The 22,239-nt window shown below is 45.3% G+C and overlaps 1 protein-coding gene across 1 annotated transcript in view; it reads left to right on the forward strand.

Annotated features, from left to right (window-relative positions):
* Positions 1 to 20,655, forward strand: part of LOC149364248 (uncharacterized) — a 79,656-nt gene extending 59,001 nt beyond the window's left edge. Inside the window, exons 16-22 of the mRNA XM_089568655.1 lie at positions 8,868 to 8,990; positions 11,376 to 11,478; positions 12,895 to 12,935; positions 15,304 to 15,507; positions 16,851 to 17,059; positions 19,456 to 19,534; positions 20,364 to 20,655. Coding sequence (XP_089424781.1) covers positions 8,868 to 8,990; positions 11,376 to 11,478; positions 12,895 to 12,935; positions 15,304 to 15,507; positions 16,851 to 17,059; positions 19,456 to 19,534; positions 20,364 to 20,462 — 858 coding nt within the window. The 3' untranslated portion in view covers positions 20,463 to 20,655. The remainder of the gene's footprint in view (positions 1 to 8,867; positions 8,991 to 11,375; positions 11,479 to 12,894; positions 12,936 to 15,303; positions 15,508 to 16,850; positions 17,060 to 19,455; positions 19,535 to 20,363) is intronic.
* The last annotated feature ends 1,584 nt before the right edge of the window (positions 20,656 to 22,239 follow it).

Consider the following 22,239-nt stretch of genomic DNA (forward strand, 5'->3'; position numbering starts at 1 on the left):
GAAGGCGCACGTCGTCTCAACTGGGCCGCACAAAAGGAAGGAGGAAGGGGACGGTGTGCGCAATTCCTCGAGGCGGTCGGTTGGTCGCAGGTGTCGTTGCTCTTTTCGAAAGGCGCGAGCGGCGGAAGGGACTTCTGCGCTTCTTGTCTGGGACCCCTCCCTGGCTGCGTTGCCAGCCAGGAACGAAGAGGAAGCCGCGGGAGAAAGAAGTGGGGGTGGGGGCATCCTCCTTCCTAATCCCGTGGAAAAACAGTTCGTTTTCCTCCTCCCCTCGGAGTCTTTTCACTTCTTTCTTTTATGCGCGCACTTTGTTCCTTCACCTGGTCCCGAAGACGCTGGGCCCTGCTTTCCAGTACTACGCGACTGTCTCGTCGAGGAGCGGAGCTCAGACGAAGTCGAGCAGTCCAAGGGAGCGCAGTTGCAGTCGTGCCGGGGGCCGAGTCGCGGAAAGAGCCTAGGCCTAACCGTTCCCAGGAGCTAGGCCTCAGCCCCGGGTTTACGACGGCGGCCGAAGAGATCCCACCCGAAAGCAAAAGGCGGCTGCTGCGGCGAAGGCTGCTCATGATGACCTGCGGCGCGGCGACGATTCTCTGCGCAGCCGCGGTTGCGGCAACCGTGGCTGTGATGGTTACGGAGGACACGCCAGCGACGGCGGAGACCGCGACGATGACGACGGCTACGCCTGTATCGAACACGTCGAAAGCGTCGGCCGAGACGGACGTGGACCGCAAAGCTCGGGTGACGTCTCGGAAACGAGGGGGCAACAAACGTGGGGCCGGTTCATCCTCCAGGAAACTTGTGAGTTTTCTTTTGTACTTTTTGAGAGGAGTTGGGCGGTCATTGGCCTCGCCTGTCTTGTTCGATTGAATGCTAGCCTTACATGCAGAACAGTTACTAGCTGGTAGTTCGTCTAGGACACAGAAGCGACTCGTCTCCACCTTTGACAACTAAGTGTGGATGGATAACAAGTTCTACTACTGTGTTGAAGAAGTTTCAGCCGGAAAGCAGCTGCTTGTTAACAGCGGATCAGAAGACCTGTTCAAGAAACTTCGAGCAGTAAACTTCTTTCTTTTTGTTTTTGTATTTCTGTGAGTACTCATGGAAGTCCCAAGGAACAAATCTAAATGACCGAGTCCCCTTTCGGGGTTTGTATGTAGCATAATCAATGAGCACGCAAACAGGACTGCAAGGCGGCGGATTTAGTCGCTTATGTTTTGGGAGCATGAGATTTTGGTTAGCGGGAACGCGAATGGACTTTACGCGCATCGTTTTTTTGTTTTTGTTCTTCTTCCTGTTTCCATATCACGGTGGCCTTTGAGGTCATCTCTTATGGAAGGGCTGTAAATGAATAATTTGCTTATGGATATATCAGAGGTGCGATTGGCCATACTCTGGTCCTGAACAAAAACGAATTCGTATGAAACGAGCGACTGCTTTAGGCTATCATAACCGCGGGTCGAAAGTTAGATGGATTTATCTTTTTTTGGGTCTAGGGAAAAAAGTGCCCGTTATTAAAACAATTAAAAGACAAATATCAAAGCCAGTGGTATCGCTTTAACGTTAAGGCGAAGCAGACAACAAGGATATGTAAAAGCAATCAGGGAAAAGTAAATGTTGGCATCACTAATCGACACTATTCAAACTGTGCACAACCAAAAACCATTCTATGAAATTGTGGCTCTTTTCGGGATGAAGAGCAGTAAACACACATGACATGGAGCCAATAATATATTTAATCAGGCACTGGATGCCCCCGCTAACCCGGCGGTGTTGAAGCAGCGTCTGGATTCCACTTTCAGTGATCCGGTGCTTGGAGATAACCATACCTGTGACAGCACAGATGATGACTGTTGACACGGCAATGCGATTCTGTGCGGTGGCGGGCAGTACTCGCGACCGATCCTCGCTCGGCGGATAGCCGTTCCTCGGAAAGCGAGGCTCGGTCGGCCGGCCTCCTTTGTCGGTGACCACGGTCCTCTATCCCACCGTTCCTTGTGCGGTCTTCCTCGGAAATTCGGGTGCTTTGCTCCCAGCAACGGACGCTCGTGCCGCCGTCGTCAGCGAGTTAACCCCGCATTCCGGCATGTCCTTCGTCGACCCTTCTTCGACCACAGTTTTGGGCAAAAGGGTATGAGTTTAGGAAATTGCAGAGAGGTCGATGACTCCCTTCACCGCGAGCAACTCAAAACCTGTAGTTTCGGCCTTAAACCGCTGTCACAAAATGTAGGTGAATGGGCAGAATTAGATTCGGAGATCAACAGCGTAAAACCGCTGACATTATTTATCATTAACATAGGCCATGCAGACGTTGTATTGCCTTTAAAACGCAAATAAAAGTGACAAAAATGGTGAGGAGGACATGTCAGTATCGTTCATGACTTCATGCTGACCTCCAGATTAGTGGAGGATAGGCTGATTATGTAAGTGAACAGATGCGCCGTGAACTTTTCCTCGCATCGGACATGCATGGACAGCAAACGAAAAATTAAAAGTGATATTAAACTAGTCTTTAAAAAAAGCATAGAGGGATGGGAGCGATTCAGTGCTCTGTTCTCATGACCGGACCATGTCATCTTTCCATCACCATGACCATCTTTCGCGCCCGAACAATACTTTCGTCACCCTCGTCGTCCGAGTGTGTGTTGCGCGAAACTCCAATAAAAGCGTCAAATCCGGCCAGGACCGGTCTCGTTCGTGGCACTCTTCTCAATGAAAGCACGCTGGCCGGAAAACAAACAGGAACAAGTCACGTGACACCGTACGGGCTCCAGATCCTCCTTCTAAAGGCAGGCAAAGGAATCGTCGCGACCCGTTCGACGCCGCAATCACAGGGCCCGACTGCCACTGTACACACGAACCAAAAAGGCTACCGGAGTCGCGCAAGCCCCTGAGAAGAAGACGTCGCCCCACGGCGCTGTTTGCTGGGAAAACAGGCTCGGACGACACTCACTGCGCTGCCTGTGTATGTGCCTGTGACGCGAGGCCCAGGACAGGAAGGGAGCGTGGGAGAAAAATGCGGCGTCGGAGGAAGGAGTAAGAAGAAGGCGTCAGCTTGAGCACCGGCGAGCAGCCGCGGTCCCCCTTTCGAACCCCGCGGCGGCGGCGACAATTGAGCGGGCGTTGGGAGCACGAGGTCGTAGTCTCGCTGGCGCCGCGGTTCGATCGAAGATTGGATCCGCGCGTCAAGGGGCGCACCACCGGGCTTCACGGTCGCAGCGAGTGTCGTCTTTGATTGCAGCTCAACGCTTCGGTGTTTGAACGCAGCTTTAGGGTCTTTCTATGTTCCTGCGTGTGCGCTTTCGTGGAACCGGAGAGCCAAGGCGCAAAAAGAAATTGGCTTTATTTGTACGAACCGAGTGAACTTTGGACGCGAAGAAGTTGTGGAACTCTCCACTTTTCTGAGACGAAGACAACGAAACGAATTTTACCACGGTTAATGTTTCAGACAAAACGGAACGGGCCCGATTCAACAGCTGTACTGGAAAGATTTATAGTAAGAATCACCAGATCACCCCGGAGCTCCGCTCTTGCTCTGAAGCGCTGTCAACCAGCGGGATTTCCGCTCCATTGTTTGGTCTTGATCTCAGGCAGCGATAAAAGATATTCCTCTGTTTCTCCTTTCACTTGGACACGCATATGTAAATATATGCAAGTGTTATTGCGAAAGTTATGCCGCCACTCTTGTGTACATCGCGGGCCGTGAACACAGTGTGAAATTGAGGCTCTCGCGATAAATGTAATGAACCAGAAGCGCGTTACGATGGAACCAATCTAATACCGAGGTTGCAAATGCTTGCTTGCCACATGCGCCATTGGCGAAATAAGTATTTCGACACAATTCCGGAACAGAATAGAAGTTAGAATACAAGCCAGTCATAAACCTATCTACCTATAAACTTATGTACTAAGACGTAACAACATCTTTGTAAATCTGACCCTGGAAAGCGCTTCGAACGAATAAGAGATATATGCTTTTCTGCCACTATTCTATTTCTGTTCTTTCGAAGACCAGAAGAAAGCAAGCAGTATGTACGCGCCACTTCTTGTACAAAAAAACTGCCTGCAAAAAAGGCGTCAAATAGTCACGGTTTCAGTCATGCGAAAGCAATTCGACGTAAGAATAAACAAAACAAGCAGCCCCCTGTGCATCATTCCTTTGCTGTCTGAGTTTAAAACCACAAAATTCTAAGTAGCTCTGACTTCAACTTTGAAAAAGTTTCTCTAAGAACAATTCGGGCTTCGGGAAGACCGTTTTAGCACAACGTTCACTCGGCAAGCGTGTTGTCGTTTATACCAGCTCGCACCACTTTCAAATGGCACTCTGGGGTTCATTTGGACGAATGCCAGGGCTCCAAGAACCTGCCAACAGGGTACACGTCTAGCTCGAAACTGGGTTGCTCACATGAATCCCAAAGTAAAGGTTTCGTTTCTTTTTTATGAAAGTTTCTAGACCAATTTTCCCGCTTTCTTTCGCACTGCAGCGTGGCTCAAAGCAAAAAGACTCAGTCAATCCCGCAAAAGACAAACGGAGTGACAACGCCAAATACCCGAGCACATTTTTTTCCCCCGAGACAAAAATGAGGGACCATAAAGCTACCGACTGAGACTGCCAGCCATTTCTTTTTTAAAGAGCACGAAGAACAGCGAGAATTACAAATTGTTCGAATACGACCTCGCAAAACTGGTACAGTAACTTTTGAAGTTCGTGAAGAAGATCATAAGAAACTCCAAGAGGCGACAAGTCGTTAAGCGCGTAAATTTTATTACGAATATTAATAGTTAATCCGTCTTCGTTTTCTTTTCTGCCCCTGCTTCTTTCTTCCTTGCAGCAGCATCACGCGAGAATTCCTGCTTGTTAAAAAAAATGTCAAAACCCCATTATCGCGAAAGCAAGTTTCCAATTAGTTCAACTAGATGAGACTATTTCATGAGCGCTGAACTTGAGGTGCTACACCGGCAGAAGCTATAAGCTGGAAGCCTTGTGTCACACAGTTCATTCAGATGATTTATGTCACCACTTTGTCAGATTTCAAAACACTACAAGACAGCCATGCTTGACAAGACTATCGTCTTCAGACTAACGTGCTAACGAGGTGCTGGACATTTTTCTTGGTTACTCGTTTTAGTCGCTCGTCGGTTTCATCATTGTTCGAACTGCAAATGCGCGCTCTGGGGTAACGAGGTTAACGGAAACGGTGGCTATTCTTTTTCCACCGAAAAAGCGGACGCGTACAGTCGCGACCACGAAATCGATAAGTGCCGGCGGTTGGATACTATAGGGTCTGAGGACAGCGGGCAAGCGCAGTATAGAACGTTCCTAAGGGGCGCATTGATCTAGCTGGTCGCTCGTTTGGTGATTATCGATCCGAACGAACACTGCTGATTCCTCATTACTTACGTTTTAGTTCTGTCTGTGCTTTCTTTTTGCTAACAAAGGCGCAGGAAAAAATGAGTCGATATCTGCAGCGGTTGCGTATGGGGGCCTGCCGAAAGATCCACTAAGAGGATTTCAGTCTGCTCTCATATTGGTTTTGGCTAGAAAACTGGGCTGTTTTCTTTGGAGGAGCGGGTCAGTAAATGAGTAAATATCGTAGGTATTTCAGTGTTTAGAAGTATTAAAAAACTTTCTACCTAAAATTACCTTTCCCAAGTACAATCTGCTCTGTGATGTTCAGCAAATAATGATTGTCTTTCAGGATAACCCTAATAACTTGATCGATGCTTCCTTCGTGATCTAAACACGCTTACGGCTGGCTCCACTGATATTTAAGGCAAATTTTTGTTTTGCTCATAATAGGCCTGGACTTCTTATTGAATAAGTAACGACGAGAAAACTTGAAGCTAAAGAGTGCTTATAGTTGTGTCGGTGCCTGCGTTTCAATAGAAGATAAGGATTAAATTTTTATGAACTTACTTTTTCGGATGCCTCACTGACGGGCATGGGCATATATAGGACATCGGCTTGACGACCCACTGAAGCGTTCGAAAGAGTGCAGTGTTCCGAAGATTTTTGTGTGGTGCGTCCACAGCTAAGGCCGATGACATTCCCCACTTATAACAGATGAATGCCGTGTTCCACGCCGCGTCCGCGAAATATAACAACATTCAATCAACTGGATATTTTTTTTTTCAATATTTGAGTGTATGTATACCTAGGTATGTTTTAATGGTTGTCGCAAAGTGAGATTTCTGTCGACTGGTAACGGTGCAGCTACAGATTATGGCAAACAGTTACCAAAGCGTGTCTTGATAAGTCGGGAGGAACTGCAGAGCTGGTACTCTTGGCTTTTGTCTATGCGGCTCTGCGTTCTTTGCAAAAGCTTTTTGCGATACTAATACTCTAGGATGGTAAGCTGCACTCCATTTCTCTGTACAGCTCCAAGCCCACATTTTCAGCAGATGCCTTTGGCACTGCGTCCAAGTGTTAAATATAAGACTCACCGAAGTGTACTCCCATAGTGTCGGTCACCCTGGTCGCGTTATTTGAAGTGAGCATGCGCCAAGATCGTGGACTAAGGCAAGCCTGCATTCAGGAAGCCAAGAACAGCGTTGCACACAGGAACCTTTAGAAACTCTCCAGCGCCTCGATGTCCTTGACTTGGCGGGCGTCCCAGGAAATGGTGGCAATTGTTTTCCGGAAGGCATCTCTCACACAGTTTAGGGCGGTTAATTTCTTCTTACTCCTTTCTCTTGCACTGCGGCTGCGTGCCAAGTTTTCGCTTGACGCCATCGGGTCTGGCCTGCATCGTTCCGTCGTGTTATGGCTGACAAGGGACGCGAGAAGTGGCGGTGTAAACAATAACAACAGCGTATCTGACGAGAGTAACAGTAACAGGGAGAACAACAGCACGTACAGCTGCGCTAAGGGAAGGAGGAAATATGAAAAAATATAATGAAAGGAAAGCGTGGCAAGAGAGTTTCGCGAAAGAACCATTCTGTACAAGGAGTAAGAACGCTGATATAAACATACTTTCTTCAGTGCGCCTAGAAAATAGTGCGGCATGGTGTAGCGTGTAGCTCGGCCTGAATCGCAGCCAAGTTTTCCTCTACGATCGATCTGCCGCACCGTACTGAAAGTGAACGAACCTGGACGCACGCCAGGGCGTCGCGCCAGGATCCCCGCAAAGGAATGGCGAACCCATTCTTCTCCACGGATAGTCGGCTCGTTCTAAGCGTTAGAATATTTCAGATTTGCGGGAGCAAGAAGACCCACTTCATTTCATAAACTTGGAGTAACTAACGTGCAAAAGCAGGTACATTTATCTGTCTTTCGCCGTTTGATGGGAAATTAGAGCCGTTTCGTGCCGTCATATTTGGGAAAGACAAATCTGTCCGCCGAATGTTTTTTTTTCGCTGTCAGTTGATCACAGTTGATCAACTGATCGACCAATCAATGTCTGTCTGTGTCTGCCTCTCGTTCTGTCTGTCTGTCTGTCTGTCTGTCTGTCTGTCTGTCTGTCTGTCTGTCTGTCTGTCTGTCTGTCTGTCTGTCCGTCCGTCCGTCCGTCCGTCCGTCCGTCCGTCCGTCCGTCCGTCCGTCCGTCCGTCCGTCCGTCCGTCCGTCCGTCCGTCCGTCCGTCCGTCCGTCCGTCTGTCCGTCCGTCCGTCCGTCCGTCCGTCCGTCCGTCCGTCCGTCCGTCCGTCCGTCCGTCTGTCTGTCTGTCTGTCTGTCTGTCTGTCTGTCCGTCCGTCCGTCTGTCTGTCCGTCCGTCCGTCTGTCTGTCTGTCTGTCTGTCTGTCTGTCTGTCTGTCTGTCTGTCTGTCTGTCTGTCTGTCTGTCTGTCTGTCTGTCTGTCTGTCTGTCCATCCGTCTAAAAAGGTAGAAGAAAACAGCTAAATGCGGAAAGCAAATAACTTCTTTGCGTTAAGATCATAGCCCATAGCCTATCACACAGGCACAGCACCCTCAAGAAACGGTACAGCGCCTTGCAGGTCTTCGTAGCCGACGACCTCATCGACCACCGTCCGAGAATCAACTCCGTCAGCGGACGTAAATCGAGAGTCACCATTCATACTTGAGGAGTAATCACCGAGGGCATGTTCAAAAGTGCTAATTTTCATAAGGCACTGACCTGCAGGGTGCGTGAGGACTTTGCATTTGCCGTGTCAGTTGCTAACAGTGTACACTGCGAACCATCGTCGATGTATATCAGCAACCATAAAGCATATTCCCCACTATTGATCAGGCCACCCACAAACAAACCTATTCGTTGCAATTTCAACGGTGTTTATTACTCCTTGATTCCAATGGGGACGATCGTCGATTGAGCTATGTTGCCGTGTTCATACCCAGACATTCTGGACAGGCGCAATTTTTCTGCGGGAAGATGTTTAGGAAGGCATATTTTTTCGCATATCGTAAGATTGTACCGTAAAAATCAGTATATCCTCACATCTTTCCTCAGGACGCTGGTAGTTTTCTGCTCTTCATTGTCAAAATTTCACTCAATTGGTTTTCAATGAGAGTCTTAACTACTCGCTTTGAGCAGAGGAAAAACTTTAAAAGCAAGATTTCGGTACGTGGCGTGAGGTTAAACCCTTTCTGTCAAATTTTTCATAAGAGTATATTATAATGTCCCGCAGTTGCCTCGTAATTAAAAGTGATGTCCAAGAAAGCCGATTTGCAATGCGTCATCGCCGCTCCGTGTGGCCCCTTAACCTTGCAAATTGAGCGAGGAGTTTAGCTATAAGCTACTGACATTCACATGATCAGCGCAGCCATACAACTACAAAAGAAACTTTGCGTCCTCCTCAGAAGGTTCGGAGTGAACGAAAAGTTCGTCCTGGTGCGCATATCTACATCTGTGAAACGTACGACGAGGTGCCTTAACTTCTTCGTGAAATTTACGTTTCGTTTCCCTTCGCAGGGCCCCCGCGACCAACCAATGGTATTAAACCCTCGGGAGACATGGCAAGCTTTCCTGCGCCACTCGGAGAGGACGCAGACCAGGCGGCCGAAGAAGAAAGTGAATTCGTCTTTCCTCCGAATGGTACGGCTCCAATCCAGTTAAGGGCAGTGGCGTTAACTATAGCATTCTCTCGTCATATATATATATATATATATATATATATATATATATATATATATATATATATATATATATATATATATATATATATACACCACAAAATAAATAAATATATATATATCAACACCACATGGATCCGAACACCACATGGATCCACGGTGGGATCCGAACACGGTGGGTTCGGATCCCACCGGCGGCATGTGGTTGTTTTTTCTTCTGCTTTTCTAATCAATTAGCTTCAAGCGATAACATATTCAGTACTACTATAAATCGAACAAGAGCACAAAATAAATAAATAAATTAAAAATCCCCTGCGTCCCTTGGTTTCTATGGCTGTTGGCTTCTCTCTCATATATATATATATATATATATATATATATATATATATATATATATATATATATATATATATATATATATATATATATATATATATATATATATATATTAAAAGGAGGTTGGTTCAAAGACGATGACATTCGAATTCCGATGAAGACGAAATTCCAGAGGCCCGTGTTCGGAGCGATGTCAGTGCACGTTAAAGAACCCCAGGTGGTCGAAATTTCCGGAGCCCTTCACTACGGCGTACCTCATAGCCTGAGTTGCTTCGGAACGTTAAACCCTAATAAACCGAACATTCGATACCACCATCAACTCTGCCTGTTGGCCGTAGTACTGGGGTACTGTGCGATGCTAGTGCACGTTAAACAACACGAGATGGTCGAAATGATTCCGGGGCTCTCTACTACATGGTCTCCCGTAGTCCGATGTAGGTTCGGGATTTTAAGCCTTACGCTCCATTTCGTAAAATTAGTACTTCGGTTACTATAACATCTTGCATTTCTAAAATTGATGCGCCGGGTGAGGACATACAACTTTTCGAAACCTTGTTATACTAAGTCATTTAGAGGGATGCATTAAATGCGGCTAGTACAATTCGTACCGCGTTCCCATATCTACCATTCCTGCCAATCCAAACCCAAATGATACTTTTAAAGGCTGAAATGGGTTGCTCGCAGGAATATATTACCAGAATCCATAAGCGCTATTTCATCATCATCATTTATTTCATCATTTATTTTCCCATAAGGACCCCTAGGTGGGGCATTACATAAGGGGGGAGCAAAAATACTAAATCACAGACAATAGGAACATTTGAAATATAACAGTGAAGAAGGCAAAACAATAGTTAAAAGAGCATTGAAAAATGAAAAAGGGAACAATCACAGGTACATTGTGGCCATCACGCTATATATACAGGAAGAAAACGGGAACACTGATTAGCAGACAAGGGACCAACACCTTAACCCTTCTTTTTCTTAATCATTTTTACTCGTGGTTATCGTACTAAAAATAAAAGCACGGGAAATGCCGTTTAATACCGAGTCTTCCTGTTACAAAATATTGTGCATTCCAAAGCACCGACACTCGAGAATGAGAAGTAATAAGCCTGTATGTACACGGAAAATTCGAAAAAAATTAATTCAATGCGCCGACGAAGGGGTTGTGTCATTTTTTTTACCTAAATATCAGGAAATGACAAATTAGCAGATTCAAGCTAAGGCAAGTGGTTTATAAGTTATATTGCATGAATACCGTGTACAGGGTTGGTCAAAAGTTCCCAGGCCACATGGACCGCTTTTCATCGGTATATCCTGGCACTTAAGATTCTGATAAAGCTATCAAGGTTTCCAGATGGTAGAACGATCCTTCTTCTATTCTCTACAGATATTTTGAGCTTCAAGGGTACTTTAACTGCCCGACTATGCTGGTCAAAAGCAAACCCTGTGGCCTTGGAACTTTTCACTGACCCTGTACTTTTTAGGGGCCGGGAAGTTTACGCAGCTTTTAGATTGATTTGCTGAGTGTGCGAAGCAATGGTTTTTGTAATTAAGCATTAGTGAAAGGTGGGACAAGCACTCAAGACAAAGGCTTCTGATGGGCGCTTGGCTATTTATTATAGCCGATTAAGCTACCCACACCGAAGCAGTGTTTCCAGTGATTGGTCACATCACCGGGATTTTTTTATTAAGGGGCACTCAAGAAAAATGAGGCACGATAACAGGGTTTCTGTTAATGTTTCTGCTTCTTTTTTTTTTGGCTTGCTGCTCGGCTTATTTATGGTGAAATGCTTGAGAAACCTTGAGTAGAAAATAGCTTGTGCCATGGGGCTCTTTGGCCACAAATAACTTTTCGCTATAAGAATTCATATTCATCATCATCAATTGTATTTTTGGATGCGGCGTGGCAGCAACAAAGTTCTTTATTTATATTATTTACGTTCTTTATTTATGTTCTTATTATGTTCTTATGTTCTCATATTATTCTTTATGTTCGTTATTTAAGCAAGGTCCACAGGGTCCTCCTGGCCCGCCAGGTCCGAGGGGCCCACCTGGGGCCAACATCACACGGGAGGAGATGTTGGCAGAATTCAAGAGAATCATACGAGGTGCGGCCATGCTTCTTCTTTTACGTAATGTTGCTCAAACTTGTTATTTGCACACACCTGACCACTCCTCCTGGCTGACGTCACGAAGACTGATAGTATTAAAGGGACACCGAGGAGAAATAGAAGTTAGTTTGGCCTGTATACCAGTAGTGTATACCGCGTTCCAATCACAAAGAACTCTGAGCGAAAACGGAGTTTCTTACGAGCTAGAAAAGGTCAAAAATCGAAATGCAGGTGGCGTCGTCATCACCGCCCGATTTCACGAGTAAAATGCGTGCGTCAACAACAATGTTTTGCGCGCGGACCGCAAAGATATTCAATTCAGAACGGTGGCAACCCGTCGTTTTCAGTAAGAACGTCATAAGTTTGAGTCAACTGGCGGAAAGACCTTTCAATGCAATTTCTAGCCAATAATTGCGTCTTCTGAAAGGCCCGCCTTTCAGAAGCGTGCAGCAAATTGTCGTTTTTACTTGCGCCGGTAGATTATACCCGGTGGGCTGTATTCATCTTGTATGTATGTATGTATGTATGTATGTATGTATGTATGTATGTATGTATGTATGTATGTATGTATGTATGTATGTATGTATGTATGTATGTATGTATGTATGTATGTATGTATGTATGTATGTATGTATGTATGTATGTATGTATGTAAATAGAGATAATGTTCAGTCGATTCAGATTTTACATGTTCATACCCAAAAAATAGGGCGAATATTAGAAAACTTGCTGTAGTAGGTCAATGTTGTAAAAAAAATGCCTAAAAATATTTATTTCTTGCTTCGATTGGCCTCCGGGTGCACATCGGTTGCGTTTACACGTCACTGTCACGGTATTTGTTGCTGTAAGCAGTGGGAGTGTTGAATTCACTGTATAAATCGACATTTCAAGTGAGTCGGGTTCGGCAGAGCTCGCACTCGAACTCATATGAGGACGCCAATTTATACCACGTGACCTTGCCAAAAGCTTGATAGGATAAACCAAAATTGTTGCTGAAACTGCCATTAACATCATCCATGCAAAATAAGTTTTTGGTAAGGGACACAGAGGCTCGATTACCTACGCCCAAGGTGAATTGGTAATGATTGCAGGAATTTCATTCGTTTCTTGTGTGCTTTTTTTTTGTGACGGTTGAAAAGTCGAGCTTCGTGTTTCGTTTTTTACACGCGGGCTTGATTTTGTCGAAGTTCCGGAAGAATTCAAGACGCAGAAAGTCGTTGTGCCCTCCGGAAACATCATCGATATGCTAAGAGCGCTTGCGGGAGGGACATGACCTTGAATTGTTTGCTTTTGTTTTCTCCAATATGAAGTCACAGAAGGATTCGCTCACTCCTGTGTTAGTAGGAGCACAAAAAAAATGCTCCGTTACACATGAGGCACAGTTGGAAACTTCATCTTTTCTCTCGTTTTCAGAGGCCGCTGAACGAAGAGCCGAAATGCTGGCTGAAATGCAGGTGAGTTTGGCCAAGCTTTCGCCGCATTTACTGCACTGCTCAGATTCTAAAGGCCACGTTCCACCTTTCCACAAGCAGTAGGAAGCTGGGTTGCATTGTATTTCAATTTTGGGGGTGGGCTTGTTTCTTCATTGTAGGTTCAACTTCATGTCAAAGTAAGTGAAATTGGTAGCTGTTTCTTGCTTCTATGTATGAAATTCTCTTAAAATATGAGCAGTCAAAATGTAAAAATGTCTGCATGTGTTAACCACATTTCTACATTTTCTATCAGAGAACGGTTAAAGCCCTTGTATATAATAGTTTAAATCTAAGCACCCCTGCTGTCCATCAGGAACTTGAGATTTGAATGTGGCCTTAGTATATCTTTTTTTCGCGCGCGACGACATTTAAATTCTACGCTAGATGCCCTCAGTCGCTGCGAGAAACTGGTTTAAAATGTCATGGCACAGGTGCTGTAACACTAGTGAAGATAGCTGTATACAATAAAGGGCATCGCATTAATACTAGCAGCACAATTGAGCGAAACCAGAGTTTCAAACGCAGTACGTATTGGCAATTTACTGTGCTGACAGTCTATGCTGGCCGTAACATTGTGCAAAGATGTCAACATATATATTCCTATTGTTTTCTATTCGTTGTACAAACCGACAAAGGGAGAGGAAAAATCCAAGCTCTTTCAAAACATATCGAAGCTGATGAAAACAGGACGTGTGCAGAGAAGAATAAAAAAAACATTTTCATTCCGTTTGACTGCACGCTGCAACGATTACCACGTAAAATGGGACCCAAAAATTTATATTTCTGGCTTTTTTCCTTGCAGCAGTTTGGAAAACCCAGCAATTTGAAAAACAGTGAGAAAAATTTTTCTTCTTAAAATTTATAAGATATAAATTTATTTCTATATTTCTGATTTACACTGTTCAAATCAAATTTCCTAAAAACAACCATGAAGGATCCCTTTTTCCTGAATTTTACGCCTAAAATTTTCTGACCAAATGGAACACCACTGCACGGAGGCCCACCGGCTACTTTATAAATGGCGCACATAAAATTTGTCTTTCCATGCAGTTCGGACACGAGGGAAATAAAATGGGAAAAAGCGGGTGCAGAATTATTTAACACCTTTAGCATACCGTGCACTGCGTTACTGTTACCCTGGAGCCCGCCCACCGCCAGTGTGCCCGCGCTGACTGGTCCTGATACGGCAGGCTTGCGTTCAGCTGCTTGGTACCTGGCGCCATCTGACGGCTTCAAGGCGATCTGCGCATGCGCAATGAAGGCGCGCGGGCTTTCCGGAACTCCGGTAACGGTAACACTTACACGGTAAGCTAAAGGTGTCTATTGTCGCCGACTAGAATCTGAGCCGCACTGGTACGAAAAGTTTATACGACTGCGCTAAGCCTCTTCATAGAACAAGGAGTCGCTGCAGATGTGACTATTTCGTCTACATGTTTCGAAGATAAGTCAACGTGACACCCAGTTCTGAGAGATGATGCAACAAACGTCAATAATTTAGGCACTCTTTTTGGTATTCCTGTTATACGAGCATGGCTAATTTCTTTAAACGTTAATAAAACAACTCTATTGTCATTTCATCGTCGTAAATCGTATCCTACTTCTAATTACAGCCTTCGCGCTTCCATGATATCACACGCACCTTCATATAAATATTTAGGTGTTAGCCTAACACAGGATTTCTCTTAGACCACCCACATAACGAACATAACCAACGAAGCTAACCGTGTTCTTGGTTATCTAAAGCGTAACTTGCGTTTGGCACCTGCTTCCGTAAAACTGTCCGCCTATTCACCTCTTGTCCGTACTAAACTTGAATATTCATGCTCAGTCTGGGACCCCCAATAAATTAACCTAGTCAAAACCCTTGAGTACGTCCAGAGCCGCGCGGTAAGATTTGTATATTCTGATTACTCATATCATACGAGCGTAACAGCATTGGGAACAAAAGCTAACCTCCCCAGCCTTGAATCCAGTCGAAAAATAGCCAGACTCTGCCTTTTCCACAGGTTTTATCATTCGCATTTGAGTCATTCCGTTATCACCTCTGCACACCGCCTTTCACTTCGCATCAGTCATCTGAAAGCTGTTCATACACCTCGAGCATCCACTTCTGCGCACCTGAAATCATTCTTTGCCCAGACCGCAAGAGATTGGAACGACCTGCCCGCTAAAGCTTTCATCCATCCTGGCCTGGAATACTTAAAATCATTCATCACTGATTTATTTAAATATGTATGCCCACCCCTCATGTAAGGCCCCTAGTGGGCCTTTGAGGTACTAATAAATAAATAAATAAATAAATAAATAAATAAATAAATATACTAAGACCAACGTGCGTTCTTTTTCCCAGTGCCAAAATTCGACAAACTGCTCGCTCCCGCTCTCCGGTGGTGATGCAAGCGGGAGGGACCCAGCGATGTCGTGGCTACCTCCGCTGGTAGAGATCGACCGCGCCAGTCTGCTGCCGCGCAGCCAATCCGGATTCTTCTGGGAGCTGTCGGAGGAGATTCGCGCCCGCAAGGGAAAAGAGCTGCGCCTCCACCCTTTCCATCGGGTAGGTTTGCCCACCACGTACCCACCTCATCGAAGCACAAAACGGCAATATTCCTTATTTCGTTACGGTCAAGAACACAGCCAATATTCTATAACGCAATCTGTTGCTAATTGTGCAGGACGCGATGCCGTATTGCCTGCAACGTCTGCAGTTGCAGATGCTAACATGAAGCGGCTGTCGCTACTTTCCTTCTTTCCTCATCATGAAAAGAGCGCTAGTGTCCTTTATGTCAGTGGTATTCTTCTATTACACATTTGTGGGCTTTGGCGTGCTTTGCTTGGCCTGATCATTGTTTTATTTTTTCCCGGGATCATGCCACGCTGTAAGTTCTGGCGCCGCCGGTGAAAGGCAGTATATAAAATGTCTCTAGCCTTCGAGCAGTTGCAAAACTAATTAATACAGTCAGTGAGCCGTGCACCTAAGCTTAAACAGAAGAGGCTGTCAACCCAAACTGCTTTTTTTTTTAATGCTGTCTATGGGACATTTGCAGGGCTAGGCCGAGTCGTTTGTACTTCCCACTCATGAGCATAAAAAAAAAATCGCCAACGCAATGAAATTTTACTTATACGCGAGGCTAATTTGTTTCATTGACATAAGGAAGGCTGCAGTAGGATCTTCAAATTCATGCTAGTTTCTGCTCCTTCAATCACTCGTTATGGCATTCGCCAGATTATATCTTGCGAATCTTCCTCTGTTATGGTTTTGTGGGAAACAGCAGTGGTCTACAAACGATTAGGTTTTTCCTTCAAGTTGAAGTAAATTTTCCAAAAGAAAAGAGTAACGATTACCATGCATCTATACACTGGTGGAGTCTAGTCTATGTGTATATAATGCCACGCGCCTAACGCGCCGCGCGGCCTCCGCGCTGAGTCGAAGACGAAGCGGCGGTGGGCTCTCGTGGCGCGCTGTTCTGTTCTGTGTCGTGGAAGCTGGCTCGATAATTAAAAGAAGGCTCCCGGTCTTGGGTTCTTTCTGACGTCTACCTTCACGGCTCCTCTGGTCGTGACAATATATTGTTTGCTTTTTCTCTGTGTCACCAATTTTAACCCCTTCCAATTCCCGCGCATCCGGCGGTGCAAACCGAAACCAGTTTTGGTTACCCTTTGTCGCCCCTCCTTTTTCCCTTGACCAAAAATAATCGCAGGTCAATGCCATATCGATGTCTCAGTATCACGGGTGGGTGCCAATGCCTTAGAGCTAATCATTTAGTGTCAATGCTTTAATGTCACTGCCCTAGTGTCAGTGCCTTAGAGTCAATGCCTCAGTGCCAATGCCCCGGTGTCAACAATCCCGCCCAGTCTTTGACCCAAAGAGCCTGCATTTACCCTCAAATGTCGTTGCAGCCTTTCGCGGAAGGCAGCTTCGAGCGCGGCTCGGGCCTGAACGCCACCCGCGGCATGTTCCGGGCGCCCATGAGCGGCATCTACCTCTTCTTCGCCACGGCCTATGTGACCAGGCCCACGTCGCCCAGGGCACTGCGCAAGCACCTGGAGTCCTCGGCGAACGAGGCATCGCTCTTTGTCTGCGTGAACGCCAGATGCCAGAAGAACTTGTGAGTGTTGAAGTAGACTCCTCTGACTGTGCTCACTTTTTTTTTTTCTTTTAAGAAACCCTGTGCGCTCTTCATTTGCTAAATTTCTTCGGCTCTGTCTTGTCTAAAAAAGCCAGTTAATTAGTCGAACAATTCCAATTCACGTCATCATGTATGGACCATACCAACTGACTGCTCACGGAAGGGCAGCTTTTCGTTTCTCGGGAGCACATCTATGCATGTTAACACCCTGAATCAACTTCGATTACAACTGACAAATATCAAAACCGACTTTAATATAGTTCCTTTTTCGAGGGCAATAATTAAAACGCTTAGTTTGGTTTATCGGGTTCAACGTCCCAAAGTGGCTCGGGCTATCAGGGACGCCAAGCGAGGGGCTCTGGATAATTTCAACAACCTGAGGTTCTTTTACGTGCACTTACATCGCACAGTACACAGACCTCTAGCATTTCATCTTCATCGAAATGCGACCGAGGACCGAACCCGCGTCTTTCGGGTCAGCAGCCGCGCACCATAATCACTGAGCCGCCACGGCGGGGTGCTAGGAAAGCTGCCATTGCTCAGATGGAGTTGAAAATGTGCAGGCTCATTCAACTGAGCGCGGGGAAAATTCTTACGGGGGACAGATGAAACTCCCTATATACAAAGTTGGGCATTTTGCTTTGCCATCACGAGCTAAATCATTCAGTACAAGTCAAGATAATACCAACATTGTGGTAAAATCAGTGTTGTGTACCACACAGCAGGAGCTCAAAATGAAAATCTTTTCAAGAATGGTACAAAAATAAATGGAGTGTTAAAGACCTACACTGCCAAAATTTAGGTAAACCGACTTCGCCGGGGAGTCCAGGTGGCTTGATTCAAGAAAATCAGTTTGTCGAAAAAGTGAAACTAGAATGCAGAAGGCTCTAGTCTCGTTCTTGCGGCAACACTTGATAAGCGAAGAACAACAACTGCGGTTCCGGGATCAGAATTTACATTGCATGATCGCCGCGGCTTAACGCGTCCGTCTAGCATGGAGAGAGCGAATTTCCTGAGGCCGCATTGTAGCCACTATGCTAAATCTTTGCAGCCTGACGCAATAGCGATTCGTTTTCTTCGCATTTCTGCGTTTGTATTCACTAGCCTATTGTTCTTAGGCACACTGGCCAGGTTTCTAAAGTAATAAAACACAGCCTTTCGCGAACTTTCTCTTCTCCGTGTCTCTCGCTACCCGTTGCGAGATCACCACATTTAGTCCTCTTAGTCTGTTAGCATTGGTTAATTAACTTGCATTGCATCAGAAAGCATCGACGGTTCACTTTAAAGGGATACTGAGCAAAAATCCATCCAGTTAATGCTCACCGTAAATATTGATTTTTTGGTTCTTTATGATTTGTGGGCACTCATCCGGCAGCAACAGGCGTAAATATTTGCGCGAAAATTGGATTTTAAATACTTCCCGCTTTTTTTTTTTACTCATGACGTCCTTGCCGAAAAGCACGGATTGCCTTTGCTGCGAATGCCGGTGTAGCGTAGTTTCTCGTTCCCGCGCCATAACATCACTGTCGACGCGTTCGGTTTACGTATGAAATCGGCCTGTGTTGGCCACACTTCTATTTCGTTCTTCTTTTTTTTTTGCTTTTCTAGCCTTTAAAAGTGCGTTTTCGGCTAGAGCGGCCTTCTCGTGATTAGAACGCGGCACCATATCCATACAGCCAAAGTTCTTTCGTCCTTAGTGTCCCTTTAACGCAAATATTACTGCTGTGAGCGAGCGTTATGTTGTAGTTTTATAGACTTATGTCAGTGGTTTATTGATTTTCAGTTTCGCCTCCGCAGGGCAGGTTACCACATGTTTCCGCTATGCGACTAGTTGATTCGCGAACGGTTGCCACCAAACCGATCGTTCTGGGGTGTTGTCAGTCATGTGTGTGTTTCTTATTTAGAAAGTTCTGCGTCACGTTTAGCAGAACTGTGACCAGAGGGCCGCAGATATACGCTACCGACAATAGTCACTGGGAGCATCCATATCTTCGTCGATTACTTTATTTCTGATTTTTTTTTTTTTTTGGGGGGGGGGGGGGGTCGCAGTCATTGCTTTCCCTTCTGTCTGTGGCCTACCAAGCACTTACCCATTTTATTTTATATTATTTTCCTTCCTCTCCTCAAAATTTCTTACGAGCTATTGCTCCATTTTATTTTTATTTGATTGACTTTCAACCCGCTATAGCGTCGCTGGCATTGGCTTGCTCTCACCTTTTATTCATTTTTTCTCTCATTCTTTAAGTTGGAATAAATTAACTTGGTGTGACTGCACACCATAAATAGTGTGCTCCTGGAAGTCTCAGTGTGCGAGCACTGTATAGACCGAATATTCAAATGCTCTTAGTGAATAACCTTAAAATTCCTTTCTGCAGGTCCCTTCGTACCACGTGCGAGTTCAGCGATGGCGAACACACCATGTCCCTGTCCATTAACGGGCCGCTGATGCTACGGGTGAGTGTTTGAAATCGGAGAGCTATAGTTTTGAGCCTTGCAAAACGTCAGGGGTCCGGAGTCCACTCAGTGAGGTAAGATCTTTGCCCTCAGAGCAGGAATCCGAAGCTGAAGAAATGTGGGCTGTAATCTTTAAACAAAAGCTCGTCCTGTAGATGTTTATGAGTTCACAGGCGCCGTTTCCTGAAGGATCGTTTTGTTCTCTTTTAAAGAAAGAGAGAGCAGCACAAATTACAACTCACGGCATGGCCGAAAGCATAGGTCGGTAAAATCTTTCTTCTTTAGAACTCGGCATTGTGCGGAGAAAAAGTGAATGAAAAGAAGAACAAATATTTTATAACAATCCGCATAATTCAGCAAATGAGGTTAAATTGTATATCTATGCATGGTATGTCTACCGTACTTTCCGATAAACAGTCCGAACCCGGCCTATAGTTGCTAGGCTCAATTTTTGCGGAAACAGAAATTATTTCTACTAGACTGCCCGCATCCTTATAGAGACCGCACCAGCTACATAGAGTCGTGGTGGCAATTTCAAAGTATATTGGGATATATTGAAACTTAAAATGCTAGACAGCCCGCACCTATAGGTAGTCTGCAAAGACCAAAATTTTACGTTTTAGTCATGTACAGCCAGCGGGCTGTATACCGGAATATATGGTATATTGCTTCTGAGATGGTTACACACTAACATAAGCTGTAATTATCTCGAAAAAAGATCGCCCTTATGTTCTGTTCCGCAGCTTGCACGATGAGAGTACATGCTCACCATGCAAATAAGATATTTCATTCATCTGCGCCCCGCTTTTTTTTTTCGAAACTATTGCAGGCCGGCCAAGTCGTATCGCTGTGGTTCCACAACAGGACCCCCTATCCACTGACAATCCACGAAGGATCGCAGTTCAGCGGATTTCTTGCCGGTCTCTGAAGTGCAACCATACCTTGCACGCTGCGGCCTTCCAACGCGGCTACTTGGTCGCGGCTTTTTCGAAACTTCAGCAGCACTACCTTGATTATGCATAGCTCCTTGATTACGAATAGCTGTGTGGTCAAAACACGCGCCCACTGCGCGCGTACAGAAACATGAAAAAAATCGTGCATTTCATAGTTCAGTTATTAACCTCGTTCACGAAATTTCGGAAAGTTGTTAAAAACTCTCTGTATCCTAGCGGCAACCATGATGCCATTATTTATCAAAGGAATTAGTACGCCAATTTCTGCGTACATGAACACAAAACGGGTAAAGTGTCGATCTAAACGTTTGCGCGACCTAGAGTCCGTGAGCACCAAAGCGAATTTCCGCGCCAGATACTGCTTCAGTGCGTTGGGAGCCCGCTTGCTGAGGGAAGCGATATCAAACCTTGTGAAGCTCTCCAGGAGTATTAATACAAATTTGTGTGCCCCGCCGCGGTGGCTCAGTGGTTACGGCGCTCGGCTGCTGACCCGAAAGACGCGGGTTCGATCCCGGCCGCGGCGGCTGAATTTCTTGAAGGCGAAATTCTAGAGGCCCGTGTGCTGTGCGATGTCAGTGCACGTTAAAGAACCCCAGGTGGTCGAAATTTCCGGAGCCCATCACTACGGCGTCTCTCATAGCCTCAGCCGCTTTGGGACGTTAAACCCCATAAACCAAACAAATTTTTGTCGCCTTGCCCTCATACTTACTGCTAAATCATAAAAGTGGCCGACAATACACTTGAAGCGCAAAGTGGACAGGTCCATGCAGACTGCGGCTGCAATCTTTCCTCAGCGCAAAAGAATAGCTGTGTTGATACAGCACCTCCAACATTGGTCCTGAATTACTGGTAGTATGCGAGGAAGGAGTCGTTTGGAAAGGTGCTCATGGTAAAGTGATTTTGAGGAATGTTTATGTCCTACTTCCGCAGTACTCCCGCAGTTTATTGGTTTCCAATGATTTCAGTTCAAGCGGGCTAGATCGATAGAAGGACTGTGCCATTAGGCGGTTTAGTCACGTTCGAATCGCTCGACGGGAACGAATTTTTTTGCCCAACTTCTGCCTACATCTCTCCGTGCAACAATTTCACTCTTTTACACTTGCACAACGCTTTTTGTCAAATAAAATATTTTCATTTGATAACAGCGCTAAATACAGGACGAGAAAGGCGGACAGCACGCCTTTTGCGTTGATGCCAGGAGCTTGCACTAAGCCTACCTTTCTACATTTGAGAAAAATATTTTCAGAAACTCTTCGTCACTTTGTAAAGTTTTTTTTTTTTTACATTTTGAACATCAACACTACTTCCATGCTACCATGCTGTATAGTAGCCGCATGCGCGCTATGTTGCTTCTTGATTTGGTTGTCTGTTTGTTTGTTTGATATTTGCCAAAAGATGATGCGTCTTACCATTTGCTTCTTGAATATGTACTCACTTTTTAGCTTTTTGTTTCTGTTTTCGTGTGCTAAATATTCTAACCTACCATTTACTCCTCTTATTGCAATTTTTAGCGTTTGTATAAACCAATATAGAATGTATATCTACTGCTTCATAAGTTCAATTTGCTATGACCATGCCTACTTCAAGTTTGTTGCTTTCAATGTGTAATGTGTCCCTTTCCTGCAACGGCCTCAAATGTGAGGCTAGCAGTATCTTCAAATAAATAAATAAATAAATAAATAAATATATAAATAAATAAATATATTTAATACTCCCTTGTAGATATCTGCATGCTTGTAAAACTTATGTGGC

This window comes from Amblyomma mixtum, chromosome 2 (genome assembly GCF_055824585.1).
Source record: "Amblyomma mixtum isolate Tamu chromosome 2, ASM5582458v1, whole genome shotgun sequence".
NCBI lineage: Eukaryota > Metazoa > Arthropoda > Arachnida > Ixodida > Ixodidae > Amblyomma > Amblyomma mixtum.